This window comes from Mobula birostris, chromosome 1 (assembly GCF_030028105.1).
Source record: "Mobula birostris isolate sMobBir1 chromosome 1, sMobBir1.hap1, whole genome shotgun sequence".
In the NCBI taxonomy this organism is placed as follows: domain Eukaryota; kingdom Metazoa; phylum Chordata; class Chondrichthyes; order Myliobatiformes; family Myliobatidae; genus Mobula; species Mobula birostris.
This window is the reverse complement of record NC_092370.1, coordinates 48,321,677-48,344,875: the sequence shown is the minus strand read 5'-3', so window position 1 is coordinate 48,344,875 and position 23,199 is coordinate 48,321,677. Positions and strand designations below refer to the sequence as shown.

At 40.0% G+C, this 23,199-nt stretch overlaps 1 protein-coding gene across 1 annotated transcript; it reads right to left on the bottom strand.

The window, feature by feature from the left end:
- Positions 1-12,290: 12,290 nt before the first annotated feature.
- oprk1 (opioid receptor, kappa 1) lies at positions 12,291-22,981 on the bottom strand. Its single transcript, XM_072257980.1, has 2 exons — positions 22,639-22,981; positions 12,291-12,817 (listed from the first exon to the last, which is right to left on the bottom strand). The coding sequence occupies exons 1-2, from the start codon at positions 22,979-22,981 to the stop codon at positions 12,291-12,293; spliced, it is 870 nt and encodes a 289-aa protein (XP_072114081.1).
- Between the last annotated feature and the right edge of the window lie 218 nt (positions 22,982-23,199).

The window sequence follows — 23,199 nt, the reverse complement described above, 5'->3', positions numbered from 1 at the left end:
CCATTTCATTGTGGCTGATCCACTTTCCCATCTCAGTCCCAATTTCCTACCTTCTCCTTTTATCCCTCCATGCCCTGAAGAGTCAAGATTCTATCAACCTCTGCCCTAAATTTACCCAATAACTTGTCCTCCACAGCCGCCTTTGGCAGAAAATTCCACAGTTTCACCACCTTCTGGCTCAAGAAATTCCTCCTCATCTGTGTCCTTTTAAACAGCGCTCTATTCTGAGGCTGTGTCCTCTGGTCTTAGGCTCTTCCACCATAGGAAATATCCTCTCCACATCCACTCCAACAGGGCCTTTCACCATTCGATAGGGTTCACTGAGGTCACCTCCCTCTCTGCTGAATTCCAGTGAATAGATGCCCAGAGCCATCAAATATTCCTCATATGCCAAGCCTTTCAATCTTTTTTGTAAACCTCCTTTGAACCTTCTCGAACGTCAGCACATCCTTTCTTAGATAAGGGGTCCAAAACTGCTCACAATACTCCAACTGAGGCTTCAGCATTGTCTTTTAAAGCCTCAGCACTACATCCTTGCTTTTATATCCTGGTTCTCCCAAAATGAATGCTAACATCGTATTTGCCTTCCTTAGCACTGACTCAACCTTAAACCTTTAGGGAATCTTCCACAAGAAATCCTTAATCCCTTTGCACCTCAGGTTTTTGAAATTTCACTCCAATTAGAAAATAGTCTATGTTTTTATTTCTTCTATCGAAGTACATAACCATACATTTCCTGAAACTGTATTCCTTCTCTCACTTCATTGCCCATTCTCCTAATCTATCTAGGGCCTTCTGCAGCTTCTGTACTTCTTGAAAACTACCTGCTCCTCCACCTATCTTTGTATCATCTGCAAACTTAGCAACAAAGCCATCAATTTTGCCATCCGCATCATTGATATGTAATGTAAAAAGAGGGGAAACTTCTTCACTCAGAGAGTGCTCCATTTCAAATTTTAAGTCAAGTTTGGATAGGTACGTGGATTATAGGAGCATGGATGGCTATAAGCCCAGTGGTGGTCGATGGGAGTTTACTGTTCAAATGGTTCAGCATGGACTAGATGGGCTGAATGGCTTGTTTATGTGCTGTACTTTTCTATGATTCTACACAGGGCTTCATCAGTTTAACAATAATGCAAAATTTTATGTTGCATTACTTATTGTTGCTTAGTAACTATTATGTGGAAAGAATTATGGTATTACAGTATTGGTGAGGATGTGCTGATTTTGATTGGAATTTTTAAATGAAAACAGCAAACAATCACCTGATTTAAAACCAATGTTTTATTAGCTGTACAGCTCCTTTCCTGTCCAGGTTGTACATTTGAGGTGTTGCAATTTTCTCTTTAATATAAGCAGGTATAAAATTATGGAAGATATTTTTAAGTATAGTTGATTACTTGGCCCAGGGTGTTCAACACATGAGATATGTGAATTCACTTTTAAATTAAATAGAAAATCAATGATTGGGAGTGATATGAATTTTAAATATAAGAATGTATATTAATGTTGAAACACATTCTGTTCCTGTCCTTGTAGGGGCATACAGATCTGTTTGAACCTGAATAAAGAAATATTTGCATTTATTTAATATTCTGAGGAGTGATTTGTGCTTCAGTGACTGGAAACCAAACTAACAATGACTTTATTTAACCTTTCACTCAAAAGTTTATTATTTTATTTTGAATAAAGTTGATTTTTTGCCTTAAACGTAACTTTAGCAGACATACGCAAACAACTGGATTTCTGCAGATGCTGGAAATTCAAGCAACACACATAAAAGTTGCTGGTGAACACAGCAGGCCAGGCAGCATCTCTAGGAAGAGGTGCAGTCGACGTTTCAGGCCGAGACCCTTCATCAGGACTAACTGAAGGAAGAGTGAGTAAGGGATTTGAAAGTTAGGGGGGGAGGGGGAGATCCAAAATGATAGGAGAAGACAGGAGGGGGAGGGATAGAGCCAAGAGCTGGACAGGTGATAGGCAAAAGGGATACGAGAGGATCATGGGACAGGAGGTCCGGGAAGAAAGACGGTGGGGGGGACCCAGAGGATGGGCATATTCAGAGGGACAGAGGGAGAAAAAGGAGAGTGAGAGAAAGAATGTGTGTATAAAAATAAGTAACAGATGGGGTACGAGGGGGAGGTGGGGCATTAGCGGAAGTTAGAGAAGTCGATGTTCATGCCATCAGGTTGGAGGCTACCCAGACGGAACATAAGGTGTTGTTCCTCCAACCTGAGTGTGGCTTCATCTTTACAGTAGAGGAGGCCGTGGATAGACATGTCAGAATGGGAATGGGATGTGGAATTAAAATGTGTGGCCACTGGGAGATCCTGCTTCCTCTGGCGGACAGAGCGTAGGTGTTTGTGGCCACTGGGAGATCCTGCTTTCTCTGACGGACAGAGTGTAGGTGTTTGTGGCCACTGGGAGATCCTGCTTTCTCTGGCTGTGGCCACTGGGAGATCCTGCTTTCTCTGGCTTTTTTTCATTTTAATTCCACATCCCATTAACACCTTATATTCCGTCTGGGTAGCCTCCAACCTGATGGCATGAACATCGACTTCTCTAACTTCCGCTAATGCCCCCCCCCGTACCCCATCTGTTACTTATTTTTATACACACACTCTTTCTCTCACTCTCCTTTTTCTCCCTCTGTCCCTCTGAATATACCCCTTGCCCATCCTCTGGGTCCCCCCCCGTCTTTCTTCCCGGACCTCCTGTCCCACGATCCTCTCATATCCCTTTTGCCTATCACCTGTCCAGCTCTTGGCTCCATCCCTCCCCCTCCTGTCTTCTCCTATCATTTTGGATCTCCCCCTCCCCCTCCAACTTTCAAATCCCTTACTCACTCTTCCTTCAGTTAGTCCTGACGAAGGGTCTCGGCCTGAAACGTCGACTGCACCTCTTCCTAGAGATGCTGCCTGGCCTGCTGCGTTCACCAGCAACTTTTATGTGTTTAGCAGACATACGGTTTGCTTGATTTAAACTAAGGCAGGATGATCTGCTACCAGAAATGTTTTTCCATGTGACTTCAGCTAGATTTTTGGCAAATAAAAGATTATGAGAATAGAAACCAATTGCAAAAGAAAAGCAAAACAATACTTCTGCTTGCAGAAATAACATGACAATTTGTGGTTCCATTAGATTTCAGCCTTGAAATATACTTTTCAAATTTATAACACAGCACCCTATTCAGGTAATAAACATGATTGAAAAAATATTTCAAATCATTTTTAATCATTTGCATGCAGTCATTCAATGTTTTATATCTAACAAAAATATTTTTATCTCAAGTCGGTAACAAAGCAATCATCATCAGAACAGAAAGACACATAATTCAATCAAAGGCAATGTCAATCATTTCTCTTTCTTTGCAGTTCAGCACTTCCTTACCATCACACTTACACCATTTCCAGTGTAATTTAGGTGGAAGTGAGGGGAATGTGTGCCTCATTCATGTAAGTATATTGGGATAGGGTTCAGGATGTTGCTGTAATTCTATTATGCAGAGCCTGGGCAGAAAGGGAGTGTGGACTCCCCTTCTACTCCTGCCTAAGATATTCAGGTTTTATCTGCTAACCTAAATGCTGCTAGCCTCTTCTCTCATACAGCCATTTCTTCAGCACATTACTGCGTATATAATATCCACTAATCTGGCTACCAGGAAGTTCTCGGCAAGGTAACAAGCATTATTCTGACAGATGGTGTTTTCAGATGTTCCTTTGGCAATGTGACTCACATTACATGGGATGTATATGTAATTTCAGACCACAACCCCGACCCATGCCAGAATGGAAAATCTACTTCACTCAGTCTTTGATTTGATGTGCTGGGAGAAATAATAATATATTGCAAGCTACTACAGGTTGATGGAATTGTGTTAACACCATTGTTCTCTTTAGAGAAAAACATGGAAAACTTAGAAAATGTGAACAATTAGGATGTGAACATTTGGCACAAGAAGCCAATTGCTGGCTGAGCTCAGTGGGTTGAGGAGCATCTGGGGAGGGACAGGAGTTGTCGACCTTTCAGATTTAGATCAATAATGATGCAAAATTTTGACCCAAAGCTGCAGCTGCAAGGAAGGTATGTCGAGGAAGATATTCACAGTCAATGTGAGGCTTGACCTTCATAGAAAGAACAGATCGAGCATGGGACATGGCAAGCAACCGCCTGCTGTGTTTCATCCTGTATTTTTCATCGATGGCAGCCTTGGAAAACCTGAGTTGGAAAAACTTTGTAAATTAGAGAGGTCAAAGTCAAATATGATTTCCTCAGATGGGGCAAAAAGCAAATTGCCAGAGGAGTTCAGTGGACCAGACATAATCTGGGGAATCCAATGAGTTAAGTGTGTGGATCATCAATAGAGTGTACCAGATAGGATAGGGGAAATAAAGTGTGTAATCGGTTGGGCATTTCAAACAGAAGGGGTGAAAGGACCGTGAAACAGGAGTGGAGTTGGGGGATGGGATGTTGGAAGGAAGGTGAATGAACCTGGAAGATTAGGAAGAGCAGAAAAGTAACACAGGCCAGACTGATTATGTGAAATTGTGAAAATTACGTATAACGAAATGAACATGGAGCTTTCCAATTTCAGGCAACTCACTCCCCCTCCCCTCATGTTCTTTTCTGCCTCCTTCTGATCCACTCTGATTCTCTCACCTTACCTCCTTCTTTCCAACATCATATCCCCTCTTACGCAGGTTCTTCCCTCCCTCGTCCTCAATAGTCTCCACTTCATTGCAGTTACTTATCACCCACACAGTTTAACTAATTGGGTCTCCAACATCTTCCCCAGCATAGCTCCACATGCCCATCATCACTCCCTTTTCTGGGCCTATGTGTCACCTTCCTTACTTAGCAGGTTCCAGAGTCTACAGCTCTTTGTTGTCTCCATCCTATCACCTTCTGTTGCCTCCACCTACCTAGCTTAAATGCCCACCATCACCCCTTCCCATCATATATTCCCAACATATCGATGTTGCTATAATGAAGGCAAGACCATGGCTATATTTCATGGGGAGTTTGAAGAGATTTGGTATGTCATTTAAAACACTCGGCGAGCTTCTACAGGTGTATCGTGGAGAGCAGTCTGACAAGCTGCAGCACTGTCTGGTACTGGGGGTGGGGAGAACTACTGCACAGAACTGAAAGGAGCTACAGAAAGTTGTAAGATTAGTCAGCTCCATCATGGGTACTAGCTTCCTTAATATCCAAGATATCTTCAAACAGCAGTGCCCTTGAAAGGTAACGTCCAGTATTAAATACCCCATCACCCAGAGCACGCCCTCCTCTCATTGTTACCAACAGGAAGGAGGTACACAAGTCCGAAGGCACACACTCTATGATTTAGGAACAGTTTCTTACTCCCTGCCATTGATTCCTGAGTGGACATTGAACCCTTGCACACTACCTTACTTTTTATTTAATGTATCTCTTTTTGCACTATTTTTAATCTACTTACTGTACATAAATACACTTACTGTAATTGATTTACTTAATTATTTTTTTCTTTCTATATTATCATACATTGCTGCTAAATTTGCAAAACTCACTACACATGCCGGTAACAATAAACCAGATTCTGATTCTAGTTCATCTGCTTCCTCATGTAGCTCCACCTTCCTCCTACCAGCTCCTGGCTCACTTCTTCTCTTGCCGCTTTATCCTGTCAATCTCCTCTCTGCACTCTCAGACCTGATAGAGAGTCTCCACCTGAAATGTTGACTATCCCTCTGCCTCCACATAAGCTGCCTGAACTGCTGAGTTCCTCCAGCAATTATTCTCTCTCTCCAAATGTCTTCACAGAGAGGTGTTGATGTCAAAAACTCTTGGAGATGAAGTGAAAAAAGTTCTGGCTGATGCTACTTTATTAAACAATGACCAGTTCACACAAGAATGTTTTAAAACTATGCAAAAACCTGGACAAGGAGCAAATCAATCTCTTGCTGCAAACAGAAATCCAGTGGCTTAGCAGAGGAAGAGTTCTCAACAGGTTGTTTGAGCTGAAAGGTGAATTGCAGGAGCACTTTCAATAAAATTGTAGACCTGATTTTGCTGAGTGCTTTGAAGATGAAGAATGGCTGCAGAAACTAGCCTACTTAACAGCCATTTTTCATCTTATGAACCAGTTGAATAAGTCTCTGCAAGGCCCTGGAGAAAATGTTTTCAAGATTCTGTGATTTAAAAGGAAACTGAATCTTTGGAAAATCATGTTGGAAAAGGAAATTTTGAAATGTCTCTAATGCTGCTTAGGCTTGAGAGTGAGGAAGGATATCAGAAAGTATTGAGACTTATTGAAAACCACATGGACGAACTGCAAAACAAAATTGGACAGTATTTTTCCTTGCTTTCAACACAAGTGTATGACTGGGTGAGGGATCCTTTCACTAAATCTTCTACTCAGCCTGAGATCTTGACTTTGAGAAACAAGGATGAATTTTGTGACTGCAGTCTGATCATGCACTCAAGATGAGATTTACTGACCCACTCCTGGATTTTTGTGAAAGAAGTGTATCCTGCCATTCATAGGAAAGCAATGAACGTTCTGCTGAGGTTTTCAACTTCTTACATGTGTGAGAAAGCTTTTTTCTGTTTTAAGAAGCATCAAAAACAAGGTGAGAAATCATCTCATTTCAGTTGAAGGTGAAATCCGTGTGTGCTTACCTAAGTTCAACCCAGAAATGAATACTTGTGCAGCAGAAATCAAGCACAGGTTTCATATCCTAGGCCTACATTGGAGCCTGATCATGTCAATTAGTAAGAGAATGTTTTTTTCAAGGTCTTGTATAAAATTATGTCTTAGGCTATATTTTTATTCATATCGCTTTAGCTTATAGATTTTAGTAACTTTACTATTCAATGTTGTCAATAAAATTTTATGTTGTAAATAGCATTAATTAAAATCAATTTACAGCCTTTATTTAAATTAAATCTACTGAACATACCTTTAGAAAAATTAAATTCCATTTTGGTTTTCGCCAGTTATTTAACAGAAAGAAAGATACTAATTTCAAGAAAAGTAAGCTAAGCTTAACTACCTGTTTTTTCAAAAGAGAGGTTGGCTAAAAATTCATTCTCTATTCAAAAGAGCACAATTATTTTCAGATTATCATAGCCACAACTTACTGATCACACAAATGTATGTGAGCTGTAGATATAATAATTTTTACGCAGGGGTTCCTTGAGGCCTGAAAATCATTTTAAGGATTCCTCCAGGGCAAGAAGGTTGAGAAAGGCTGGTCTAATCTAACTCTTCAGAGTTGGCAGGAGGGCTGCTACCAATAAAGTCATTGATAAATTCAGTTAATTTGGCACAAATGTCAAGCTTTCTCAAAAATTAAATTGGAGATTTTTCTGCTTTGTAAGATTAAGAATCACACAAACATTTGCTCATTGAAATAACTTTTAATAAATTCAATTTTATTGCCACCCCCATTCTGGTAGTGAAATATAGACTAATTAGTCTTCCAAAACCTACATCAAAACTTTCTAAATTACCATTTTACATTTATTTTCAGAAATTGGGAATGCTGATAATATCAGTTTTTTTTCCACTCTTAATTTCTCCTGAAAACATAAATGTTTGAACTACCTCATGAATGGCCATCTTTCTGGTAAAGGTTCTCTTGGCTAGGGAGTCCCATAATGAAGAACAAATGATGTATTTCCAAGTCAGAATGGTGAATCACTTGGATGGGATCCTGAAGATGAATCAATAATATTAAACCTGATTCTGAGTCTGAATCTTATGTGCTTGCTGCCCTTGTCAATCATGAAAGCAAAGGAAATGGATCGAGGGGAGAAATTACAGTGGATCTTGTAAGTGACCTGCACTGTAACCATTGTCTATCCTCCGTAAGGTAAATGCTTGCATTGGATGGCTCATCGGGTGCCAATCAATTGTGCTGCTTTGCCAAGCTTTTGTGCTCATCCAGACAAGTGGAAAGTGTTCTGTTCCACTATGCTCCTAATTTAGATCTTGGGTGTCAGAAAGTAAGTCATTTGCTGCAGGATACTATGCCTTTGACCTGCTCTTGCAGCAAGTAAGTCAACAAATTTGGTCGAAATGAGTTTTTTGGTCAATGGAGACCCACTGGATATTGATAGTGGGGGAAACTCGGTGATAGTAATGTTCTAGAATATCAAAGGCAGGTAATCGGATTTTCTGTTGTTGGAGATAGCAATTCCCCAGCACTTTTGTGGCCTGACTGTTACTTCTCACTCATCAGCCCACGCCTGGACTTGTTGTGTGGATAGCTCCATTTGCTGACGATTTGTAACTGGGTCAGACATTGTCCTGAGAATTCATGAAGCTGGGATGAGTGATCTCTGACAACCTTTACCACCTTCTTTCGTGCTAGATACAACACCACCTATTGGAGAGTTTGTTCCATTAGTGACTTCAGAGTTTTTTCCATTAATGACTTCAGTTTTACCAGGCCATTTCAACACCACTCTCCAGCAAATGTAGCGAGTCTCTGGAATTACTATACTCCAGAGTGAACTTAAAGGCAGCTTAGACACATTTCCTGAATGATTGGAGAATTTAAGGCCATGTGAAATTGACACAATGGAGTATTTTAGACCTGGGGCAAATTGGTCAAGATCATATTCAATAACGGGGCAGGCCTGAAGGATTTCATGTCGATACATTATTATTTTATTGTGTTTGTTCTTATGTGTAGCTACACATTCTGTCATTTTGCAGATGATTGAAAGAAGGTTGATAAGGTCTTGGGCCTTTGGTGTAGTAACCTACTTGAATTTGACCTTTTGCTTGTGAACAGGATATTTCTGGACAATCTTCCATAAAGTTAAGTAAATGCCAATGCTGTAACTTCACTGTAATATTCTGGCAATTGGCACAGTTAATTCTGGAGCACAAACCTTCGGTATTGTAGCTGAGACATCCAATCCTATGGACTTTGCTGCATCCAGGACGCTCAACTACTTCTTCACATCATGTGCAGTGAATCAATTTGGCTGGAGACTGGCTTCTGTGGTAGTAGAAGTCTTAGAAAGAAGCCAAGGTGGATCATGTACTCAGCTGCATCTATTTGGTGCATTCTAAATAATTTACTTTAGAATTAATTCTGGAATTCAATAAAGACAATGCTAACAGTATACAACTAGAGTAGTCTAACAAGGGTGTTTTATAGCTTCTGCCTAACTTCTCCAGCACCTTTCTGCATTCTAGTAATCTAGACAGAAAAGATAAAGATAGATTTGGGCACCACAGTAGTGTAGCGTTTAGTGTAACACTCTTCTAACTTGGGCATTCCAGAGTTCAGAGTTAAATTTGGGTGTCATCTGGAAGGAGCTTGTATGTTCTCCCTGTGGGCACATGGGTTTCCTCCGGGTTCTCCAATTTCATTCCACAGTCCAAAGGAGTACCGGTTAGTAAGTTTATTGATTATTCTGCGTAGCCTAGAGTTAAACAGCTCAGTGGAGTGGCTCATTGGGTCGGAGGGGCCTGTTCCATGCTAGATCTCAAAATAACTAAACAATTCAGCTTTCCTCTGTTTTCTGCATCAGCCCATGAGGCATTCATCGATCAGTTGCTATTTCCAGCTTTTCGTTATTTAGAAATAATTGTTATTACCTTTTCCAGTCATAAAACCAATGATCTGACTCATGAAGACACTGAATTCCATTTGCTACAGTTCGCACCATTCACTTGATCTATTAATACCTCCTTGTAATTATAAAGACTGAGTCAGCATTATGTTGCGCTTGCACAAGGAAGAAAACTGGGCAGCAAACAAGGCTGGTTAATTCACTGAAAGGAAAAACAAACAGAATATTTGCCTTTCCTCAAGTAATCCCTCAGTTCTGTGAGTGTTTACAAAGAACATAAGAAGCAATATATGATTACCTTCCTTTTTTCAAATTCCATTGAGAACCATAATTTTTGGAAACCATTTAAATCGCAAGTATTCAGGTGCTTCTTGCATTTTTTCCCTTTTTTTTATCTAATGCTGCTTCAAAATTATATATTACGGGAAGAAGCAACTATTACATTGAAGTCTCATTTTTATTTACTTACAATTTCACAATTTTTTTAAGTCAGAACAACACATAATTTAGAATACAACTTCAAAGAACCTTTAAATATTTCCTTACATCAAAAATAGCCAAGTATTTGCAACAGCAAGAAAAATAAAATTGGGGGGCTTTACATAAAACACACTCATAATTCTGAGCACTACATCAGTATTTTCAGTCACATTGTACAGCAAAAATTGATGATGTTACTCTTTAATTAAGTGAGGACACGAATATGCTACAGTAACAGGAAAGACAAAACACTTGAAATTTTGCTAAGCTTATTTTCAGCTTTGAAATTACATTTGATTACATTTGGAATAAAATTAAAGACATAAAGTTGTAATAGAGACTGATACTTAACCAATGAAACAAAGATTCAATTATACATTGTGGATGGAAAATTTTGATTTCCATCCGGGCTTAGCAAAATGGCTCATGATGAATTTAATGTCTATTTTGTTCAAGCTGTACCATTACACGTTATTTGAGAAAAACTATCATTTGTTTTGCTGATCCAGACTTACTTTTCTTTGGAGAAAAAAACCCCAATACGTTATTTGAATCTCTATTCATGAATGTGCGGAAGCATTTGCACTATCTTTGAGCCATATGTTCAGTAAATGCTGTGCTACATCTACACTGCAGCTGAGAATCTTACTAGCACTCTTAAAATCCTGAATGCATTCTTTTTACACAGTTAACTTGGTAAGTGAAAATCTACATTTTTATTTGTCATATGTACTTCATATTTTATATTCAATTTATCTGCATTGCCCTAGAGATAGCCACACATGTTTTGGTATATACTTCTTTATAAGATTGACACTTGATAGCTCCTTTTAACCTGGTTGAGGATTTGCACTTAAGATTTGCAAAAGGGCTACATCTTGCTGGCAATTATCGGCGGCTCTGAATAGAATCGCCAACACATTTAACTGGCCAGGCAAAGACATCTGCGCAATCTTGTCACACACAGATATACTGAGGAAGAGATGTGCCACGTCCATCTGTACAGTTTGACCTTCCACACATTAGAGACCAGCGTCAAAGCTGAATCTTATTGCAGTTCTAAGAATTTGTATTGCTTGCCTGAGCTGACATTTCGTTGATTTTAATGCAGATTACAAAGGTGTGGTTAAATGGTAAAACAGATGATTGTTTTTAATTGTATGTTTTTAGGTGAGGTTAACATCTACAAAGCCTCAGGCAGGACTTTGCCGGATAGCAATGCTTTCAAGGGCCCGAGACAAAATTGAGAGCCAGTCCAGTGTACCAGCAAGAAAATAACCAACATAGTCTGTAGAAATCGCTTAATTTAGTAAAATTATCAATATTGACCATACCAATTAAGAAAACTATGTTACTTTCATCTCTATCAAGGGCAATTTGGGAGAAGAATATTCTCATCACACTACTGGGAAATCAAAAACCATGTCACTGGATCTGCGATGTCTTGGGCCAATACAATAGGCCCCTCACATGCGGCAGGTAAGTAGGTGTGGGAAAAGCTTGGACAGAAATTGGTGGCAATAGCCTTGATCTAACAAGACTCACCCCATTACAATAATTCCACTTGGATTTTTTTTTTTTTTTTTTTGCAAATATATGGCAAGCATCTCTCGAAATAATACCCTGGATCACACAAACATTCCAAATATATCCATTGCTGCAGTTGCTGTGATGTGCCTGACAAACTAATGTGATGCTCCATTTCCCACCAAATGGAAATATTAAATGCAGACCCCTTCTGGAATACTGCCTAGATGATAAAACAGCAATCATGTGCAATTTTGTGCTGAAGGTAAGAACATGAAAAAAAACTTAGTCTCCTGTGCAAACGGATGTTTTAATCTCTTATTTAAGAGTGCTGGAAAGGTCCTCATATCTACTCTACAATTTAATAAGTACATAGTTGATCGGATTATATTCTCAACTCAGAATTCCAATCTCCCTTTCTTCAGTGAAATCCACATACCTCTACTTTGAAAATTTTCATAAATTCTATTTCTGTTGGCTTTTGAGCAAGAGAGTTCCAAAGTCTCTTAGAAAAAAAAGAATCCCTTCATCTGCCTTTAACAAGTGACCCTTCATTTTTAATTAGTGACCTCTAGTTCTAAATTGTCTCACAAGAGGAACCTTGCTCTCCACGACAAGAACTAAACCACAGAAGTAATTTGAGTCAGTGCTACACTTTGGAAGTCATCTCTCACTTCTTGTGAGAAAGATGACATCTCCACTCCTAGTCATACCTCCTGGTTGGTATTCGCTGTGCTATGGTGAAACACTGCAGCATTCTGCGCGGCAGTCTTTACCCTGTTGCTCGTCTGCAACTCCAACTTCAGCCCTGAGGAGCAACAAAAATCTTTGAAACATCTTTTAAAATTTTCATCAAGGAAAGCATAGAGAATAGGGTTAAGGCTGCTGTTGGTGTATCCGAGAGCAACTGAGAAATAATAGCCAGCAGATACTGCCGAGGTGTTTGGCACCTTTACCATAAGCTCAACCAACACAAAAATGTGAATGGGAGTCCAACAGATGATAAAAACTGCAACAACAATGAGGACCATTCGTGTGATTCGTCGTAAGTTTCTGTCTTTCTCTCTGGAACCTGAGAGCAGTCTCACACTCTTTAGACGCAAGATCATCAAACTGTAGCATACAGAGATGATAAGAATGGGAATAACAAAGGCAAAGATGAACACAGAGATTTTCAGCACTGTGTCCCAGTAATTGTAAGGATGTGGGAACTGCAATGCACATTCAATGGTATCTGTTGAATAAGAGAAACAATAGGCTATGGTTATGATGAAATCCATTTTTATCAGATACAAAACTATTACTTCTAACCATTATATCGATATATGGTTTTGGGTGGCACAGTAGTGTAGTGATTAGCATAACATTGTTACAGCGCCAGTGACCCAGCTTCAATTCCCTCTGCTTCCTGTCAGGAATTTGTACCTCATCCTTGTGACTGTGTGAGTACAAAGTAAATTTATTATCGAAGTACATAAACAGTATGTCACCATATACAACCCTGAGATCTGTTTTCTTGCTCCCATACACAGTACATCTAAGAAACTGAATTATCTTAAGACCATTAGACATAGAAGCAGATTTAGGCCATTCAGCCCATTGAGTCTGCTCCACCATTTCATCATGGCTGATCCATTTCCCTCTCAACCCCACTCTCCTGCCTCCTCCCTATAACCCTTTCCACCCTGACTAATCAAGAACCTATCAACCACCGCCTTAAACACACCCAGAGACAAGACCTCCACAGACACTTGTTGCAACAAATTCCATAGCTTCACCAATCTCTGGCTGAAGAAATTCCTCCTCATCTCTATTCTAAGTGAGCATCCCTCTATTCTGAGACTCTGCCCTCTGGTCCTAGGCTCCCCCACCAAAAGAAACATCTTCTTCACATCCACTCTATCTCGGCCTTTCAGCATTCAATAGGTTTCAATGAGATCCACCCTCATTCTTCTAAATTCCAGGGCGTACAGGCCCAGAGCCTTCAATCACTGCTCATATAATAACCCTTTCATACCTGGAACCTCCTCAGAACCCTTTCCAATGTCAGCACATCCCTTCTTAAATAAGGGGCCCAAATGGCCTAATTTCTGCTTCTATATCTTATGGTCTTAAAACTGATCACAATATTCCAAGTGGAGCCTCAGCAGTGCCTTATAAGGCCTGAACATTATATCCTTTCTTTTATATTCTAGTCTTCTTGAAATGAACCTATTGAAGTACATTGCATTTGCCTTCCTCACTAGTAATTCAGACTACAAATTAACATTTAGGAGATCCTGCATGAGGAGCCCCTTTGCATCTTGGATTTTTGAATTTCTTCCCTGTTTAGAAAATAGTCTATGCTTTTATTCTTTCTACCAAAGTGCATGACCACGGTTCTGGATAGTGGGGGTCCCTGATGATGTATGCTGCTTTCCTGCGACAGTGCTTTGTGTAGGTATCCTCATGGCGGGAGGACTTTACCCATGATGGACTGGGCTGGATCCACTCCTTCTTGTCAGATCTTCCATTCAAAGGCTTTGGTGTTTCCATACGAGACCGTAATGCAAGCAGTCAATAAACTCTCCACCAGATATTTATAGAAATTTGTCAGAGTTTTAGATGACATGCCAAGTCTTTGCAAGCTCATAAGAAAGTAGAGGTGCTGCCGTGCCTTCTTCCTAATTGCGCTTACGTGCTGGACCCAAGATAGATCCTCTGAAATGACAGCACCGAGGAACTTTAAGTTGCTGACCCTCCGATGAGGACTGGCTCATGGTCCTCTGGTTTCCTCCTCTTGAAGTTAATAATTAGCTCCTTGGTCTTGCTGACATTAGATGAGAGATTGCTGTTCTGGCACCACTCAGCCAGATTTTCAGTCTCCTCCTATATTCTGATTTGTCACCACCTGTGATTTGGCCATCGACAGTGACATCATTAGCAAACTTAGCTGTGGTTTTGGAGCTGAGCTTCGCCTCGTGGTCATAAGTATAATGCGAGTCGAGCAGTGGACTAAATGTTCGCCCTTGTGGTGCACCTGTGCTGATGGAAATTGTGGAGAGAATATTGTTGCCAATCCAAACTGACTGGGATCTGCAAGTGAGGAAATCAAGGATCTTGTTGCACAAGGAGGTATTAAGGCCAAGGTCTTGAAGCAAAGATCATCCTGATGTATGCATCTTTGCTGTTCAGATGTTCCAGGGTTGAGTGAAGAGCCAATGAAGTGGCATTCACTGTGGACCTATTGTGCTGATGGGCAAATTGGAGTGGATCCAAGTCACTTCTTGGGCAAGTTACTTTCCTCTGGGTGTTCCCACATTCCAAAGTGAAACAGGTTAGTAGGTTAATTAGTCACATGGGTATAATTGAGTAGCATGAGTTCATTAGACTGTCAGGGCCTGTTACTGTTCTGTATCGCTATATAAAATAAAAAGAAAAAACATCTAACCGCTTGCAGTTGGAGTGGGGAAAGAGCTCTGAGTTCTTCACTCCAGTACAAACAAACAAAGCAGGAAATTAGTCAGTAAAACTGAACTAAAAGCAAAGTACATTTAACTAATGGCCCAATTAATCTTGTTCTAATTTTTAAAAATTGGGACACGCTAGGAAATTGATATCTATCGAGCAAGAGGAAAGTATATTAACTTCAGCAAGCACTTTAAGTTTTGTTGCTAATTTTAATAGAATACTTCAAATAAAAACAAAGTCTGAATTATTGTGAACTTAATGGGAATTCGTGCATAACTGTGGCTTCACAGCTGGTAATTTTAGTGACTGTTTATTATTATCACAATAGTACTGCTCAGCCTTTAGCTTTTGGTGCCACGATTCACTGATTTCAATTTAGAGGCTAATTGGAATGCAAATTATTTACTTAAGTGCAATTTTGATGTAGTTTTGGAGATAGATGCATTATGGAAACATTTGTAAAATTATCTTCGGAAACATTATATCAGATTTTATATAAAAGCAAATTATAGCAATGATTTTGATTTTCATCTCGCAGCTTCATTTCTTCAAATAGATTAAGCGACATTTATTGAGAAATTGCAAACGGCATATGCCAAGTTGCTCTGCTTATTAATGATGCAATTTCAAATTCTCATGTTTCAGCTCTTTGTACCAATGAAAGACTAGGATTTACTGATACAAAAAGGGCAGCAACTAAAAGTTAAAGGTATCCAAGTGTACCTGTTTATGTTCTCACTCTGCTCTCTTCAGAGATGTATCAAAAATTAAAATAGTCATTCATTTATTGTTTACCTATCCGTGTAATTAATTTAACCCTTATTTTCCTATTATACCGGCAGGAGAACTAGGAGTATGTTTTACTCTCTTCACTAACACAGATAAAGTACAGCTTTTCAGATTTTGCTTATAATTTAGACTTCCATTAAAATGAGCAAAATTGAGGAAAAGGTTTTCTGTAGTAATTTTTAAAACATTGTAAAAGATGATGCATGTACACGAGTTCCCAAAAGAACACGACTGGTGTTCAAGGATCTAAACAGAAAGCAATTTTTTAAAAACCTTTAATTGTTCCTACAGCAATATCACAAAGCACAGATTTAAATTGTATCCAGCAAAGCAAGTCTTATCGATTAACATTAACAATCCATAACCAAACACAATCACAGACAAATAAAAAAAATGTTTAACTCATTTATACATGTCACACCAGTTGAAATTAAGTGTATATTATTAATACTTGAAAGTAATGGATTAATTTTAAAGAAAATCAGTTTTAAAAAGTTAACTCAATCTAAAGGGATAAAAAGGTAGTTCAAAACTTTCTGGTAGGGAAAGATGCTGCTTATTGCAGAGTATCATGAGGATGAAAGCGCACGAGCTATAGCCAAATGTCTATTCCTCTGATAGTCAAGGCAAGTCACTTTTTATTGACATTTCGACCATAACTGCTGGTACAGTACACAGTAAAAATGAGACGTTTTTCAGGACCATGGTGCTACATGAGACAATACAAAAACTACACTGAACTACGTAAAACAACACTAGACTACAGACTACCCAGGACTGCATAAAGTGCACAAAACAGTGCAGGATTTACCATAACTTTGTCACATGGTGTGAGCAGAATTATCTGCAGCTAATGTGAAAAAGACTAAGGGCTGGTGGTAGATCTGAAGAGAGCTAAGGTATCAGTGACTCCTGTTTCCATCCAGGGGGTCAGTGTGGACATGGTGGAGGATTACAAATACCTGGGGATACAAATTGACAATAAACTGGACTGGCCAAAGAACACTGAGGCTGTCTACAAGAAGGGCCAGAGCCGTCTCTATTTCCTGAGGAGACTGAGGTCCTTTAACATCTGCCAGACGATGCTGAGGATGTTCTGCGAGCCTGTGGTGGCCAGTGCTATCATGTTTGCTGTTGTGTGCTGGGGCAGCAGGCTGAGGGTAGCAGACACCAACAGAATCAACAAACTTATTCGTAAGGCCAGAGATGTTGTGGGGATGGAACTGGACTCTCTCACGGTGGTGTCTGAAAAGAGGATGCTGTCTAAGTTGTATGCTATCTTGGTCAATGTCTCCCATCCACTACATAATGTATTGGGTGGGCACAGGAGTACATTCAGCCAGAGACTCATTTCTCCAAGGTGCAGCACAGAGCGTCATAGGAAGTCATTCCTGCCTGTGGCCATCAAACTTTACAACTCCTCCCTTGGAGGGTCAGACACCCTGTGCCAATAGGCTGGTCCTGGACTTATTTCATAATTTACTGGCATAATTTACATATTGCTATTTAACTATTTATAGTTCTGTTGCTATTTATTATTTATGGTGCAACTGTAACGAAAACCAATATCCCCCGGGATCAATAAAGTATGAATATGACTATGACTATGATGATGACAATAAATAATAAACAAGACAATAGGCACAGTAGAGGGCAGTAGGTTGGTGTCAGTCCAGGCTCTGGGTATTGAGGAGTCTGATGGCTTGGGGGAAGAAACTGTTACATAGGCTGGTCGTGAGAGCCCGGATGCTTCAGTGCCTTATGCCAGATGGCAGGAAGGAGAAGAGTTTGTATGAGGGGTGTGTGGGGTCCTTCATAATGCTGTTTGCTTTGCAGATGCAGTTTGTGGTGTAAGTGTCTGTAACGATGGGAAGAGAGACCCTGATGATCTTCTCAGCTGGCCTCACTATCCGCTGCAGGGTCTTGCGATCCAAGATGGTGCAATTTCCGAACCAGGCAGTGATGCAGCTGCTCAGGATGCTCTCAATACATCCTCTGTAGAATATGGTGAGGATGGGGGGTGGGAGATGGACTTTTCTCAGCCTTCGCAGAAAGTAGAGACGCTGCTGGGCTTTCTTGGCTATGGAGTTGGTGTTGAGGGATCAGGTGAAATTCTCCGCCAGGTGAACACCAAGAAACACGTCATCATGAAGAGTTTCGAGAGGCTTGTCATGAAGCACATCAGGACCCTGCTGCCCGCCTCACTGGACCGCCTGCAGTTCACGTACCGTCCCAACCGTTCAACAGACATCGCCATCACTCTCCACCTGGCCCTAACCCACCTGGACAAAAAAGACACCGACGTTCGAATGCTGTTCCTCGACTTCAGTTCAGCATTCAACACAATCATTCCTCAGAAACTGATTGGAAAGCTGAGCCTACTGGGCCTGAACACCTCCCTCTGCAACTGGATCCTAGACTTCCTGACTGGGAAACCTCAGTCAGTCTGAATTGGAAGCAGCATCTCCAATACCAAACACTGAGCACAGGAGCCCCCGAGGGCTGTGTGCTCAGTCCGCTGCTGTTCACTCTGCTGACCCACGACTGTGCTGCAACACACAGCTTGAACCACATCATCAAGTTCGCCGATGATACGACCGTGGTGGGTCTCATCAGCAAGAACGACGAGTCAGCATACAGAGGGGAGGTGCTGCGGCTAACGGACCCTGAGCTGAATTGTAAATGAACTCTTTTGATTTTGTGTTTTATATTCTGTGTTTTTTTGCTCATTCTTTCTTGTTGCTCTTTGTGCAATTTGTTTTTTGTGTGTGGGGGGGGTTGATGCTTTTCCTTGAATGGATTTCATTGTCTAGCTGTGGGGAAGGAGAATTGCAGGGTTGTATACTGCATACGTACTTTGATAATAAATCTACTTCGAATCCTTTGAATCTCTTATTGCCCTGCTTCATTCTGAAAGTTTCATTCACATTTTGTAGCCTCTGGACATCAATACTTCAAATTTTCTCTGGTTACCTTTATCTCTTAAGAAGCTTGACTCTGTGAAAAATCTGCTGCCAAAGTGTTCCTTGTAGCTGGTCCAGATACACCTTAAATTTAAAATCTTATCTTTACATTCAAATCCAAGCATGACCATGCATCTTTGCCCATATTTTGCACCCTTCTGGAGCTCTCATGAATGACTGGATAGAACTAAAGAGAAAAGGTTATAAAACAGAAAATCCTAGAAATGCACTAAGGATCAGCAGTATCTGTGGATGCTAAGACAGAGTTATTGCTTCTGGTCCATGACCTTCCACCAGAATTTGGGAAAGTTAGAGGTAAAATAAATTTAAGTGGAAAATATGCAGAGGAAAATGAAAAGTAAGATTTGACTAACGGATTTTATTTTCCAGAAGCTATTTTTACACAAAAGACGCCATCTCTTACATTCACTGTTAACCTTGATCAATAGGAGGCAGGTTAGGAGGAGGGCTTTATGCACCATTCCAGAAGTTCCAGATACCAGCCCAGAACCTCTAGAAAATCCTGACTGATGGCAGCCACTGTTTTCTCCTCCAGCAATAGGAATCCCACAGAATGGAGTAGTTCAGAAGGAAGTATCAAGGTGATCTGCACATCAGTGTCTACTCCTTCAGTGCAGAGATTGTCACTAGAAACTGATTTGTTTATGATGAGATCTGGGTTCCTTCAGTGAAGAGCCACTCATCAGAGAATAGAGCGATATTGTAGCAAGGCAGTTCAGTAATTAAAATAGGGATTCATTCACTTAGACATACACTCCATTCAAATGGAATGCAAAACAATTATGATGGACTTTATACATCACTCGCGTTTTGTTGATTGGAGTGGTTGGAATATTTAGAGTACAGGGAAAGTCACTTGTAGTCCATTGGTGATATTATGATTTTGTAGGTTTCTGGAGAGGTGTTTCTCTACTGGGGAGTCCTTTGGAGCCTGTGATATGAATGGTACCCTCCCCTGCATAGCTGCAAAATGAAGCTGTGACTGCTGAGTAGAGAAGCAAGCTCACCCATTTCCCAGTGGTCCTTGTCTTTCTCTTGATCCTGATATTTCTCTGGCTCTGTCTAATGACTCTCAGGCTCTGGGTCTTCCTGTTGTTCCTCCTCAGACGTCAGCTTCTGTCATCCATTTGCAAGACTGTACAGAATATGATGAAGCCACGCAAGCAACGAAGCTTCATCTTCGGGTGTCAATGGTGTTTGACACAGCAGTCCTGGTACAGGTATTGTACCTGATAAACCTCTGCAGTTGGGGACTTGTACGAGTACTCAAGAAATTATAGCTGAAGCCTTTTCCCCCAGGATCTATCCCTCTGGGCGATGGCAGCCATTGGCAATGATAACTAGTCTGGTCTCCCTCAGAATAAGGGAATCATTGTCACGTGTGCTTGCCAGAACCAAAGCATTCAAAATGCAGAAATTCATCTCACAATCCACAGCACATTAAAGGAGTGGAATCCAGTCCTGCTAAGAAAAAAGTCATCTAGGTATTTCTGTCTACCCCTCTAATCATGAGTTGTGTCAATGGCTGGCACTGCACTAGTGGGCTGAGATGCCATCTGTTCCTCAGAAGAGGAAATCATTTCTATGTAAATGCAATGCATCTGATGCTGGCAAATTAAACTTCATGATAGAGATGTCTTGAATGTTTTGAAAGATCCTATTGGTGAGCAAGTTGAATTTGATCTCAAAGTAGAGAGCTTGAATGCTTCAAGAGTATAGCTGACAAGAGTGTCGCCTTTCCACAGAATCCCATATATTTCCATGATGATGGAAGAATAATAAGCAGAGATTCATTCCCAGTTACAATTGAATGCAGTTTCATTAACCAGGGTTTCATCACATTATTTGTAGTTTACTGTGGAGAGGCTATGGTTACCTAGAAATTGAATCATGTAGTTCAATATGTTTTCATATGCCAAGGGTGCAAAATTAGGTTATATCTGGAGTAGATGATGCTCATGATTGTTAATGGGTGTATCCTGGACTATCTAGGCCTGTGAGTACATTATTCATCTTAGAGGTCCAAGCTGAATGTAGGGGACTGCAAATAATGTTTGTAAGTCAGATCTTCGACAATGGTCATGCTTTCACTTCCTGCATCAAGGAATCCAAACCACCTGAGAAGTCATGGCCTATCAATTCCTCTGGTAATGCAGCCGTGTTGCCACACAGGTTCCCATGTAATGAATTTCTCACCAGTTAGTCACTAGAGGAAAAATCTTCTATTGGTATAAATACATTCTAGAGATTTTGGAAGGTACTTGTCCAATCAGTCTTCTGTGTCAGATGTCCCTTTAATTACTGCGAAAAGCAACAAACCAGTTCAATAAGCTCTTCATTTTATTGCAGCAGTTCCATGTGAGGCATTGAACTCCAATTTATTTCAGTGCAAGCAGAAACATATGACCAGTGAATTCATAATACTTGACACTAGCTGGAGTCAGTTATATGAATATGGCTGAGGCACAGAAGTATTGAGTTCACCATTAACAATCATGAGCACAATCTACTCCAGATATAATCTAATTTTGTGCCTTGACACATAAAAAATAACTACATCAACACAAGAGATGCTGCAGACGCTGAAAGTACATAGCAACACACAGAAAATGTTTGAGGGACTTAGCAGGTCAGACATGGAAATGAATAAACAGTTTTCATTTCAGCTCAAGGCCCTTCATCAGGACTGGAAAGTTCAAGGCAACAATGGCCTCTCTGCAGAAAATTGCAAATAATATGATGAAACCCTAGGTAATAAAACTGCATTAAATAGTAACCGTGAATAAATCTCTGCTTATCATTCTTCAGAGCACATCTAAACAGTATAATGAAAAAAAATCTCCTCTCTTCAATTGGAGTTTAATTGCAATTCAAAGGCCTGAAACAAAAGTTCAATTACTTGAGTCTGTGCTTAAAAAAAAAACACTTTTGTAGGACCTTTCATGATCATGGTTCATCCCAAAGCATGAACTGAATCAGAAATGCCGCAGCTAATTCAAGTGAAGCCAAGTTTCCACAAAACACAATGAAATAATAATAAAATTATGCTTTTGCTATGTTAATTGAGAAATAATATTTGGTGATGACACTGGGTAGCACCGCTTCACTCTTCTTCAAAATCAGACTGTGGTTACTTTTACATCCACTTGGGGATGGGCTTTGCTTCAACATTTGCCCATTTCTGCTCAAGTTTCTGGGATTTCATAATGGTGATTTTCTCAGGTAAATTTTGAGTGATACTGGACTTAGCTCGATGACAGAGGCTGCACTGCCATGCTACAAAGTTGCAGGTGCAAGCCCCATTCTGGAGTCCTCAGCACACAATCTGGGAGAATGCTGCAGCATCAGAACTGAATGTTTATAGATAATACGCCAAGACAGATTTGTTTCTTCGTGTGGATGTAAAAGTTCCATTCAGCACTATCCAAAAAATTCATAAGGCTATAGTTTATCATTAATCAAAATAAATGCTTCTTCATTTTGCTGCTATTTGTGGAACCTGCAAATTGACTCCCTTTTTCCTAACACCACAACTGGGACCTTACTTTGAAAGTACTTTGTTGTCTGTAAAACACTCTGGAATAGTCTTCGATTCTGAATGGCATTATATAACAAGATTCTTTCATTTCATAAATTACAGTGAATGTCATTTAAGTTGATACACTTGATTTTAATTTGTTTCAAAAATCAGTGATTTACACCTCATTAAAATGCAAAGGCTCAACAGAAATCTGGAAGAACCCTGAGAAAATTAAATTTACTACAATAAATAGCTGACATAGTTAATATTTGTACAAATGAAATTTGCTCTGACTGTAGCTTTGATACTCACCATTTCCTATTTTTGTGGCCCCCAACACTATGGCAGGAATACCAATAATCGAGGCAAGAAGCCAGATGAACACATTCACTACTTTGGCATTCAAAGGAGTGCGGAAATCTAATGCCTTCACTGGATGACAGACAGCTATATAACGATCAATACTCATCATTGTCAATGTAAAGATGCTCGTGAACATATTGTAATAATCAATGGAGGCTACTATTTTACACACCACATCTCCAAATGGCCATGACCCCATTAAATAGTAGGCACTCTGGAATGGCATTGTGCTTGTTGTTAGAGCATCTGCTGCAGCAAGATTGAAAATGTAGATATTGGTAGCCGTCTTCATCTTGGTGTGCCTAAAAAGAAATACATAAAGAAAACTTAATTCATTTTTCAATCATAGCTCAGGCAAAATAACTGATGCGTATCAGTTCTGATGATACAATTAGTTAAGTACAATTCACTCTAGTTGATACAAATTAACTTATTCCTAATGTAGTTCTTCTTATCAGGCATTCTGCTAAATCAATGTAGCTGAATGTAAGCTGAAAAATGAGATGAGAA